The 13,033-nt window shown below is 37.6% G+C and overlaps 1 protein-coding gene across 1 annotated transcript in view; it reads left to right on the forward strand.

Annotated features, from left to right (window-relative positions):
* Positions 1–9,397: 9,397 nt before the first annotated feature.
* The window catches only part of LOC126210310 (XK-related protein 7-like), a 40,520-nt gene continuing 36,884 nt past the window's right edge, over positions 9,398–13,033 (forward strand). The window contains exon 1 of the mRNA XM_049939506.1: positions 9,398–9,814. Within this exon, the coding sequence (XP_049795463.1) occupies positions 9,537–9,814 (278 nt within the window). The 5' untranslated portion in view covers positions 9,398–9,536. The remainder of the gene's footprint in view (positions 9,815–13,033) is intronic.

Here is a 13,033-nt window from a genome sequence, read left to right on the forward strand (position 1 = left end):
ACTATGGAATATGTGATAAAAGTTTAAAACTCATCAAATCATACCTCAATAAAAGGAACCAGGTGGTGAGTTCAGGAAGTCATCTGTCAAACATACTCAAGGTTCAACATGGAGTGCCACAGGGATCTAAATTGGGACCACTTCTTTTCCTTGTACACATAAATGACTTACCAGGAAATATAGATGTAAAGACATACATGTATGCAGATGACACAACTTTTCTATCTGTAAACCATGTACTTGATAACCTTGTAAGTGATATGAAATTGGCAAAAGAAAATGCAACATCATGGTTTAATGCCAATGGTCTGCTATTAAATGAGGAAAAGACCCAGAATATGTGGTTCAGTCTATCAAAGACTACAAAAATAGAAAAACAAAAGACAAAGTTTTTAGGTATTGTACTTGACAACAGTCTAACATGGAACTCTCATGTTGATCACATAGTGGTTAGGTTGTCAAGAGTTATATATTTGTTGAAGAGACTGATGTGTTGTGTGACATTTGAGTACGTAAGGACAGCGTACTTCGCCTTTTTTCAATCTGTTTTAAGGTATGGTTTAATACTCTGGGGAAACAGCAGAAAAATAAATGAAATTATGGTGATCCAGAAGAAAGCAATCAGAGTAATGGCTAAGGTAGATAATAGAACACATTGTAAACCATTGTTCATTAAATATAGAATCTTAACAGTAATTAATTTATATATTCTTGACAGTGTTAACTACATACTTGCTGAACTACCTAATTTAAGTGTAACAAATGAAAGGCATGGCTACTATACAAGAACGTGTACTTCTCTGCTGTTGCCACAAAATAGATTAGCTAAAACTAACAATAGTCATAGGTATATGGCAATTAAAATATATAACAAATTGTCTAAAAATGGGTCAATCAAGCCTGACAAATTATTTAAAGATAATGTTCATAACTTCTTGTTAACTAATCCATTCTATTCATTAGAAGAATTTTTAGAAATGCCCAATATCAACTCAAATATGTAAAAATTTATTTTGTAAAATTAATAGGTTAAGTGAACTGACGAAGTCTATTGCATGTAACAATGCTAAATGACTAATAAAGAATCTGAATCTGAATGCCTTGTATTGTTGTTGTAGTAGCTATAGTTGGTTTGAAGATTACAGACTTTTACTAACCATTTCCAGGCATATTAAAATACATATAGGTGGCATTTTTAATATCTTTAGCTGTTTAAATAAGAATCTACAGTGTGTTTGTGATGCACTGTGAGTCATGATGCGATTAGCTCTTTTTTGTATAACAAAAATTTCTTTTAATCTTGACTTGGTTTTGCCCCAGAAACTTACGGCGTTGCAACTTATTGGAAATAATCAAGGTACACAGTTCTAGCACATTCTGGGTTACATAACTTGAATATTATTCTTAAGGCAAAATACGCTGAATTGTGTTTCTGAGGAAGGTACATAACCTGCTTATTTTATTTATTCATATGGCTTTAAAAACAGCATCAGATTACATCAGTAATACAGCATCAAAATTACATCTGGTACATTTTGAGATAAAAGATATATGTACAATACATACTGATTATAAGATAAAACACTGATATTGACAAATGTACATAATATCAAGTCACATAGAATAAAATAATAAGTCATGTACAATTTCATAAGGTGAGCATATAGTTGTGATTACTGTACTGCTCAAGGATGGGTGTCCAGTCCTTTCAGCCAGGCAGTAACTTCTCCCTTAAGCAAATGAAGGTCCTGGAAGGTGCCTTGGAATTTCCTTAAAGGGCATTCAGTGGGGATGTGCTGTAGTGTCTGTTTCATGTGTCCACAGTCGCAGTCAAGTTCTATCAACCATGCCCAATTTATGCCTTCAGTAGTGACAATTTTGATGGACTGGTTGAGTGATGTCCAGGATCTCCTTGGTAGCTCAAATCTGACAGGGCATTGGCTCGAATCTTTGATTAGATTATTTGAGTCTGGATTGGAGGAAGATTATTCTCAGTGCCAAGCATCATCAGTGTTAAAACATTCTCTTACTAAACCCACTCCCACCTTCCATGTTGGTTTACGAGTCCTTAGTCGAGATTGGGAGATGAGGTCTAGATGTACAGGGAGTTGACAGTTGTCTAGGCATATTTGCCACTCTTTTTTCAGTGCTAGCTGTCTTCGTAAGTGGGGAGGAATGATGTTGGACAGAACAGGGAGCAACTGGGTTGGTGTTAACTTGATGGTTCCCAGTATCAGCCTTATATTATTATTGAGTTGAATATCTACTGCTCACGTATCTACTGCTGTTCAACCACGCAGAATTGCAGTATTCTCCTGCTGAATATACAAGAGCAAGGGCTGATGTCCTGAGGGTTATCACATTCGTTCCCCAGCCATTTCCTGTCAGTTTTTTTCTTATGTTATTTCTAGTTTTTATTTTGCTGGCTGTCTTCTCCAGGTGGGCTCTGAAGGTGAGAGTGCGTCTAGCGTTAATCCCAGATATTCTGGTTGAGGGTTAACATATGATTTCTAAAAGCGATTCTGGGTGCATAGTGTGCCTGCTTGTTGTTTAGGTGAAAGCAAGCTGTCTCTGTCTTCATGGCGTTGGGTTTAATTCGCCATACTTGGAAATATTCATCCATCTTTTTCAGATCGTTTTCAAGAGTAATTTCTAATGTCTGAAAGTAGACAGATTGGCTAATTAAACATATGTCGTCGGCTTAAATGAACTTTTTAGAGTAAGTGTTTGGTAGGTCAGATATGTGTATATTGGAGAGCAGAGGCAAAAGAACTGATCCCTGGGGAAGGGTGTCATTGAGTTGGTAGTTGTGGTTTTCCTTGCTATTAAGGTGTACTTCGATGTGTCTATTTGCCAGCATGTTGTTAAGCAATGTGACCAGTTTTTTACAAGGTATGATGCATTGGAATTTCAGCAGCATTCCTTATCTCCATTCTGTGTCATATGCAGATGACAGATCAATAAATGCAGCTTTGGATTTTTTCTTGTCTTCAAAGCCCCTTTCGATATGTGCAGTTACTGCTAGTACCTGGTCGCTGCAGCTCCTTTAAGGTCTAAAGCCAGCCTGTTCAACTGGTATCTTCTCCTCAACAGTGGGTTTTATTCTGTTAAGAATGAGCCTCTCTAGCAATTTATAGCAATTACTTCAGTCTTCAGGGTGCTTTCCCAGTTTTAGGATTGCTGTTGCTCTGTTTCTCATAAAAAGGGCTGACAGCCTTCCAGTCTGCAATGTGTTGTTGAAGAATTCTCTCAAACAATGTAGAGCATAGGGGCCGCAATGCTTCAAAAATTCTGGGTATATGCCCTAGATGCCTGTGGTTTTCCCTGTTTTTGGGTCCTTAATGGCCTTGGAGATCTTGTATGTCTCAAAATTCTTTGAGGCGTCAGTTTCACATGTTCTTCCTTTGACGCTCTTCAGTTCTGCTCTGCTTTCTCTGGTTTTCTTTTTATCTGTCTCTGGCGTTCTACGTGTAAGTTTCAAAATCCTTTTGGCAACATCATTGGGACTTATATCATAACTATTGTGTACTGTTTTCATTGAAATCACACCCAGCCTTGACAGTAAGTGCAATGCCTTTCTACCGGAATGTTCGAAACTCATTTCATTCATTAATGTGTGCCATTTTTCTCGACGAGTGAGTCCAAACATTGCAAAAACTCGTCAGTGCCGGCATTCTCCAAGTATCCGTTATAGATTACAGTGAATTCCTGGCTCCATGCAGGAATGTTTGTTTTCTGATAGCCCCTGAGGACATGCTTTCTGGCGATGAATAATAGCAGGCCCACAAATCGTCCATAATTTTCTGCTTTTAGGAAAATCCATTGAATGTTAAACTCTAGCTCAGAAGTATAGTTCTCCCAGTTAGATTTACCAAAATACCATTGGGGTTTAGGAATCGATCTGCTGACAGGAATTTGTGTCCCCATGTTGAGCAGAACAGGCCTATGTTGACTGCAAGGAAAATCGGAGAGGACTTTCTTGTTGCAACATAAAGGTATATTTTGTACATCTTTTAGGACGAAGCACAAATCTGGACAGTAGTCTCTACCCCATCTAGCAGAATGGAATGTGCTCCTGTCTTTGTGGTCATATATTAGAAAAATATTGTGCATCTCTGCCCATTTGAATACTTCTTCGCAGTCTTGGTTGGTGTAGTTGTATCCCCATTGAGTTCTGTTGCTGCCTGTTCATTCCTGTTTAAACGTTGGTCAATCCGCACTCTGAGAAGCTTTGCAGTACACACCTTTTCTGTTTGTTTATTTTACAGTATAATGCACTTGTTTCCCTCTTGACACTTACTCCCATAATGTACAAGGTGTACAACAATGTTTTCGTCATTTGCCAATAGGTGGCGACAACACTACGTAGCGGTCGAAAGAAACAGATCGCAGACATCAGGCAGTTAGCTTGGACCTTGGTCAACATAACCTCACTCAAACATTGGTCGGTTTGTGTCTGCATTATAAAGTTGTTCTTGATTGAAAATGTCAGTTTAGGAGCCTAATTCTCATCATTTGCGGGAGGTGTTACTGTTTTGTTTCAATATGAATAAAACAGTGGCCGAGTCTCATCAAATGCTGTCAAGTAAGTATGGTAAGGACGCTATTAGTGAAAGAACGTGTCGTGAGTGGTTTCAACGCTTGTGATTTTAACGTCATAGACCGGCAAAGTGGTGGAAGAGAGAATGTTTTCGAAGATGCATAATCGGAGACATTGCTGAGTGAAGACTCACGTCAAACTCAAGAATAATTGGTACGATTGGTGAGAGTGACACAACAAGTCATTTCAGAACGTCTCAAGGCTATGGGCACGATTCAGAAAGAAGGAACTTAGGTCCAGTGTGAGCTGAAACCAAGAGATGTTGAACGGCATTTGTGTGTTTGTGAACAGTTGCTTCAGAGGCAAAAATGGAATGGATTTCTGCATCGCATTGTGACCGGGGACGAAAAATGGGTTCATTACAATAACCCTAAACGCAAAAAATCATGGGGATATCCTGGTCATACCTCCATGTCGACAGCCAAACCGAATATTCACGGCTCCAAGATCTTGCTCTGCATTTGGTGGGACCAACTCGGCGTCATGTACTATGAGGTGTTAAAACCAAGTGAAACAATCACAGGTGCACGTTATCGAAGGCAGTTAATGCGTCTGAGCAGAGCATTAAAAGACAAATGGCCACAATACAATGAGAGGCACGATAAAGTGATTTTGGAGCACGACAACGCTTGACCCCACGTTGCAAAAGAGGTCAAAACATACTTGGAAACGATAAAATGGGATGTTCTACCCCACCCGCCAAATTCTCCAGACATTGGTCCCTCTTGACTATCACCTGTTTAGATCAATGACACATGGCCTGGCTGACCAACACATCTCGTGAAGAAATTACAAATTGGATCAATTCGTGGTTCACTTCAAGAGATGAACAATTTTTTCGACACGGGATTAGTACACTGCCTGAAAGATGGGAGAAGGTAGTGGCCAGCGATGGAAAATACTTTGAATGATACATGTGTAACCAATTTGTTTCATTAAACCCTCAAATGTTGGCGAAAAAATGGCGGAAGCAAAGTTGTACACCCTGTATAAAGTTATTTTTTTTTATTTCAAGTCAAATTATTTAAATAAAACTGTGACTGTAAGTATTAGTGCACTTTTTCTTCTACATCGCCAACTAAGACACTTTTTACATCATCTTAAAATAGCAGAATTTTGGTAGAGCTTTGTGGGACCTGTAATATCATTGATATAAATGAGAAACAACAATGGACCCAGGATGCGGCCCTTTGGAACACCTATTAAAATTATGAAAATTGAGAGATGACTCAGCTCAACAACTTGTGACATGTTTTCCAGGTACGATTCAAAACTTTTTTTGACAGTACCCCTAATGCTTATTGCTTCAATTTTCCATAATATGTTTAACACATTGCAGTTGGGCCACAGGGACTGCTGCAGTCCCTTAGAAGTCGTGCATTTTGGCACCTTTTTTCATTGGCTCCTGACCAAAAGATAATGAACAAAAGTAAAACCTTTTAACTAATGTTTGTATTATCATCCTATATCTCAACATTTGGTTAAAGTTGTTTGAAAGATATCACATATTTACAGAATCATTATATTTTGAAAATTAGATGATTCAGAGGTAGAAAAAGTTTCTAATTACAATAAATCAGAATTTATTATACAATAAATGTACAAAACTATGTAACTGAATTTATACAACTCTTTTCATTGAGCAAAATTTGTCTTTGTGTGATATTGCTTGAAACAGTCAGGTAGACACAATCCTACATTACATTATTCACACCACCACCTGGTCTCTCATTTGCCAGTACTGTGTGCGCCCTGTGTGTAAACAATGCAGTATCTTGCTGCATACTTCTTGCTTGTTGTCGATGTAATGTGAGTGGGGAAATGTCTTGCTGTTAAACTGTTTGCTGCTGAACCCTGCTTTTCATCTTCGTTGAAAGCTTCACCTGATTTCTCGAGTATTTGTTTTCCCAGGTTCACCATAAAAGTAAATGTCGTGTGACTAGGGCTTACCATCGGGTAGACCGTTCGCCGGGTGCAAGTCTTTCGATATGACGCCACTTTGGCGACTTGCGCGTCGATTGGGGTGAAATGATCATGATTAGGACAATTCAACACCCAGTCTCTGTGTTGATAATATCTCCGACCCATCCGGGAATCAAACACGGGCCCCTAGGATTGACATTCTGTCACGCTGACCACTCAGTTACTGGGGGTGGATACCATAAAAGTAAACAAGCTGGTTCGTTTGTGAGAGATAGGCCGAAGTTTCTTGTACAGAATGTAAGAATTGATCACGCACATCATAAATACATGAAAAAATACCTTTTTCCACCATTTCATTGTTTATCATTGAAAATAATTGTAGGTCACTAGCTGATCTCCATGATCAACACCAGTTATATTTTTATTATACTCAAGTATGAGAGCAGGCTTCAGTTTTTATACCATTCCAGCCTTGGATTTTGTCTTTGTAACACTACTTGTCATTCTGTGTTTGGTAGAAAGAGCAAACAGATCCCTAGTATCTTTCCAGTGGAGTGCTAGCATGGAATTTTTTCTCTTGAATATTATTTCACCTCTTCTTAGCTTATTCTGTTTGGCTAAATGGCTCGGAGCACTATGGGACTTAACATCTGAGGTCATCAGTCCCCTAGAACTTAGAACTAGTTAAACCTAACTAACCTGAGGACATCACACACATCCATGCCTGAGGCAGGATTCTAACCTGCGACCGTAGCGGTCTCGCGGTTCCAGACTGCAGCACCTAGAACGGCACGGCTACTTCGGCCGGCTATATTCTATTTGAATTCCTTTGGTAGGTCTCTTCAGTTTCTCATTACTGTGCCAATAGCAGATGTGTCCTCATCAAACAATCTTCCAAATAATTTAAAGAAGTATAAAACCAGTCCATGTACAGTGTATGACCCTTACGTAGATAACTGTTACACAAACTTAGCACCACTGAATCTGCACTGTTGTCTTTTTCACCTGCACCAGTGTACACTTCGCAGTTCAAAACATATCCAGTTGCTGAATCACTTCAAAATTTTATACCATACCTGCTCGGTTTGTTCTTGATGTACACTTGAAATCGAATTCTCACTCTGACTGGACATAAACCTTCATCAACTGTGAGATTTTCGCCAGGATAAAAACTGCTCTTGCTTTTCAGTACAGAGTTATCAAAAGAAGGTCAGATTTTGTGTATAGGATAATGGTTTGGTTGACTCCTTCGTACGTAATTATCATTGTTATTCACCTGAAGCATAAAGAAAATTGACCTAAATCTGTCTCTTTTCGTGATTTTTACAGGTAAAGAGGAATCTAGTATTAGCTCATTGCTCCAATAGTCCGTAACATCAGGTTTGTGCACAAGGCACATGTGAATAGTTACGTATAGCAAAAAACTGATATATCTCAGGTAGTGTCATAGCAGACCAATTGGTCCAAAGGGACCAGGAAGTTATCTTATTGTGCCTCCGCAATTTGGAAATGGTTGCTGCTTCGTAGTGGTTTGTTTCTGGCTTTATGTTTTTCATGACATTCGCGTCAATGAAGACGCTCCTACAGTCGAATTCAGTGCTTTCGGCGTTCTAAGGTGCGAAGACATTACTTACGCCTTCAAAGGGCCTTAATTGATGTTGTACATTGTCATTTACCCAGTCAACAACGTTGCTTTGAGACTCCTGCTGTTGTTCTATTCTGCCTTTGCCTCTTTGAATGGGAGCTTCACACTCTTCAAATACATCTGATGACCCATTTTCATTTTCGGAACACTCGTTATTACCTTCAAAATAAATTACACGAGTCACTGAAACTGCCGATAATATAATTGTGATCACTACACACAATGACTGATCACTATAATTACCATCTATTTCAGAAGAACTATGTCAGTTTCAGACCCATTATCGTCAATTTCAGATCCATGTTCTTCGAGCACCCTCAGAATTTCCTCTTCGGCCAAACTGTCCCCCATTTTACAACAAACGTTTGCGATAAGAGAACTACAGAAGCACACTGCAAGAACGAATGCGCGGAAATTGTTTTGGCGCCTTTTTCGAGTCACATACAGCTGAGAGGAGGCAGGAACGCCATCTATCGGTCATCCGATGTACTACAAGAACGAAAAACTCGTCTCCAGACATCACTGCACAGATATACTGCTCAGCAACCTGAAATAAAAATCAAGAAGGTGGCGCGCGGAGGTTCTCCGAGCGCCGACTGTTACGGCAATAAATGCGCACTCGTAGTTTCTAATGAGCAGCGACCTGTATGTGTTAATGGTTCACATTATCGGAAGCTTCTGACAAATCTAGTCCGTGATGGATGTTTCTGTACTGTACCTTGCTCGAAAACATGTTGACTGTTATTTATTAGTTTATGTTTTTCTAAATATTTTGTGACTGATTTCCATTAACGCCTCAAGTACTTGTCATTAAACATGCAAATGTTTAATACTGGGGCGCATAATACAGTTTTACAATACTGTATTACTACACTGAATTAAAGAAGTGAAATAGTACCTAATATTCCGATATTGTTTGATATTATTACTAACAAATACAAACCTGTCAACTCTGCTAAGAAATACATCAATGGTGGAGCGTAATTCGACAAAACACTTTTATGTTATTCAAATCGGCGCAATAATAAAGAATATTATTAAAATGATATACAGTATTTAGATAATATTTCTCTTTCCAGAATGAGATTTTCACTCTGCATCTGCCAGGAAGGTTCAATATTTCTCTTTCTTGGAACGTATTGCCGGAATTCTACCAGAGTTCTAGCTTTTCGATACGATACTATTTCATGCTCAACAATCGATTACGACATCGGGGTATAAGCTGTCAAACAGTTTGTACAGGTTGTTGACATGTGCGAAGTTGTCAAGTGAAAAGGAGGCAAATACGCGTGATGTAATGTGTAACAAAGAGCTAACAGTAAGCCATAGAAAAGCGATATGTGAGCGAGTACTGTGTATGGGCTTAAAATGCAGTTTATTAGAAGTGATGCCAGTGAAACAGAAGATGAAAACTGTCGTCCAGCTACGAGACTGGACGATACGGACTATGTTCCAAAAACCAGTCGCATTACATATCGAGACATACTATCACCGATAATTTCAATAATAAGTCACACTGCAGACGTTGCACTCGATGCTAATCTGGCGTATTCTTACTACGCTAGCGCCGAATATGTTTACTTCAAGTTAACACTTCTATTTATACTATTCCCAGCACTCGTAAACACCGTGATTAGCACAAGAATGTAAGTAATATTATTTCAGAGTTATGCGTGTTTTTTTAAACGATTCATATTATCCCAGGTGTCATGCAATCCTAAACTGATGAACTATATTTAGAAGCTAAATGACAAACAAACGTTTGGAATAGTGGTCTTCACCTTTTGCTTGCAATTTGGCCTTAGTTTGTCATTGCTGTTGTTACTCTTTGTCTTCTTAATCATCAGCGGTCTCTGTTGGCCAAGTGCCTCTATCTTAATACTACACCAAAATACTCTGTTAATACATTCCTAACTGTGTCACACAATACTGGGCAAATATTTATCCCCCTCCACATTCTCGTTCATAAACTTACTATAGTTTCTAATGTGTTTCTTTGTCATTTAATGAAGTGATTACTTTTAATATAAGGATACGTACTATACTGCATAATGCTATGTTGAAATTGCAACTAAAAAAAAAAAAAAAATCTCATGGTATGAGACAGTGGTGTGAATGGATGGTATCTGGAAGAATCCCAGAGTCTAAGTATTTACACAATTTGTACATGAAGTTTAGATGTTTGTTTATTAGCCTTTCAACATGTTTACCATGCAGTTGGCTTCATCAGTTGAAGTTACATGTGTACTTTTTAGTTACATGTATGCAGTTAGTAACACATTTACAAACTGATTTTCGTTACATAATTTACAATTTAGTATATATCATTGCATATCTACATAATCCTATCTAAATAAGAACATCATCTCATACATTCTGCGTGTTAACTGCAGAAGTACACACATTTTTTTTTACCGTTTCACATTCTGTACATGATGTATCTACACTTTACATGAACGAAAAAGTATATTTTGATTACACAGCTATGATACTCGTATTTACGAGTTTTTTTTCCCTCATTATTCGTGTCCAATGTTTTGCTTTAAAGCTATTCTGCTCTGAATAATAATGTATTTTTAAGTCGTGCTTCTATTACTATCTTAAATTTACTTAGTCAGGGTTTTTACTGATTGTGGCAGTTTATTATACATTGTCAGACTTAGGTGTTTGAGGCTATTATGTATTAGTGTTTGCCTTTGAATGTGGAATGTGTAACCTGCAGTTGTTTCTGGTACTGTGTACATGTACATTCATTCTTGGAGTAAATTTTTTTATTTCTTCTTTGGCATATATTAAGTAGTTGTACATATAGACATGGGATTGTCATTATATTGATTTGACTGAAATATTTCTTACAGGATTCTTTCTGACCAATCTTTAAATACATCTGACTGCTTTTTTCTGCCATCCGAAAATGCAGTTTGTATGTAGCAGATTTCCCTATAACAGTGCCCCATACTGCAGCTGTGACTGAAAGAATGCATAGTAGCTGAGAACCAGTAGTTTTTTTGTTGATACAATACCTTACTTTATTTAGTAGAAAAATCACACTTGGCAGTTTACCATTTAGATACTTGATATACTTATCCCATGAATCATTGGTCTAGTATGAACCCAAAAGCACAACACTTTTTGATGAATGAATGGAGAACTAATTAACGAATGAATCACATCAGTTCTTGACAGTAGTTAATGTAATACAGAACAGTCAGTCTGTAGGAGTGCTGTTGGGTCATAATTTGTCATTAGAGAATGCTGTTACAATCAGACAATGGAAACTCCAGGTAGGAATATCAACACTGTGGGAAAAGATAGATGAGTCATTCCCCTGTCAAATCAACACACTTTAAATAAGTATTTTACCTCACCCTCTTAGATTTTGCTGAAAGTTGGCATACTTATAGTGAGTGTTGAAACTAAGAAAAATACCAAATTTTTGATGAATGAATGGAGAACTAATTAACGAATGAATCACATCAGTTCTTGACAGTAGTTAATGTAATACAGAACAGTCAGTCTGTAGGAGTGCTGTTGGGTCATAATTTGTCATTAGAGAATGCTGTTACAATCAGACAATGGAAACTCCAGGTAGGAATATCAACACTGTGGGAAAAGATAGATGAGTCATTCCCCTGTCAAATCAACACACTTTAAATAAGTATTTTACCTCACCCTCTTAGATTTTGCTGAAAGTTGGCATACTTATAGTGGGTGTTGAAACTAAGAAAAATACCAAATTTCAATTTTTTACCTCAAGCCATTCCTGAAATATGGTCATGTAAAATTTTCAAAAACTGGCCAAAAATGTGTGAACGGACTTTTTTAAAATTGCCCTAGGAGCTGCCCTAATTGAGGTAGAGAACTGGGAAAGGTGTCATTTTGCAGCATTTTTCATGCTCTTTCCAGTGATAGACAAAAAAAACAACATAGATTGTAATTAATAACCTTTTTCAAAATGGTAATTAATATTTTGATTTAATTTTTTTACAAAAAGTACATAATTGAAAATTTTCAAAATATTTCCATAACTACTTCACACTGTTGTAAATCACATGGCAAAATATAAATCTGGGATGATGATGGGTTCATTGCTAAAAAAATTATTCCGGACTCTTGTTTTTCACTAACTAAACCTAATGGAATCTGTATTTGTTATCGTATGTGATTTTTCAGAAAATTATAGTATAGTTCTACAGGATGAAGCTCAGAGTTTCCACTGGACAAGAAAACAGATTACCATTCATCCTTTTGTTATATATTACAAACAGGAAGACAAAATTGGGCATATGAGCTTTGTCGTTGTTTCTGATTGCCTGGAGCACACAACTACTGCGGTTTACACCTTTCAAAAGAAGCTAATTTCATATCTAACAAATACATTTCAAAAGATTCCAAAAAAGATATACTATTATTCTGACGGTTCTGCCGCTCAGTATAAAAATAAGAAAAACTTCCTGAACTTTTGCCTTCACGAGGAAGACTTCAACATAAAAGCTGAGTGGCACTTTTCAGCCACAGCACATGGAAAAGGGCCTTGTGATGGAGTAGGGGGTTCAGTAAAGAGACTGGCATCTCGTGCAAGTTTGCAAAGGCCATACCAAAATCAGATCCAAACCGCACGAGATCTATTTGAGTGGGCAGTAGATAATATCACAAATGTTGATTTTGCATATTCCACTAAAGAAGACTATGCTGCTTCAGAAATATTCTTAAAAAGCCGACTTGAAGAGGCATTGACAATCAAAGGAACACAGCAATTTCACACTTTCATTCCCAACACTACATCAAAATTAATAGTCAAATACTTCTCAGGTGATATGCAGAGTTGGGAGAGAGAAGTAACTACATCACCAGACAAACTGAAG

This window comes from Schistocerca nitens, chromosome 10 (assembly GCF_023898315.1).
Source record: "Schistocerca nitens isolate TAMUIC-IGC-003100 chromosome 10, iqSchNite1.1, whole genome shotgun sequence".
Lineage (NCBI taxonomy): Eukaryota > Metazoa > Arthropoda > Insecta > Orthoptera > Acrididae > Schistocerca > Schistocerca nitens.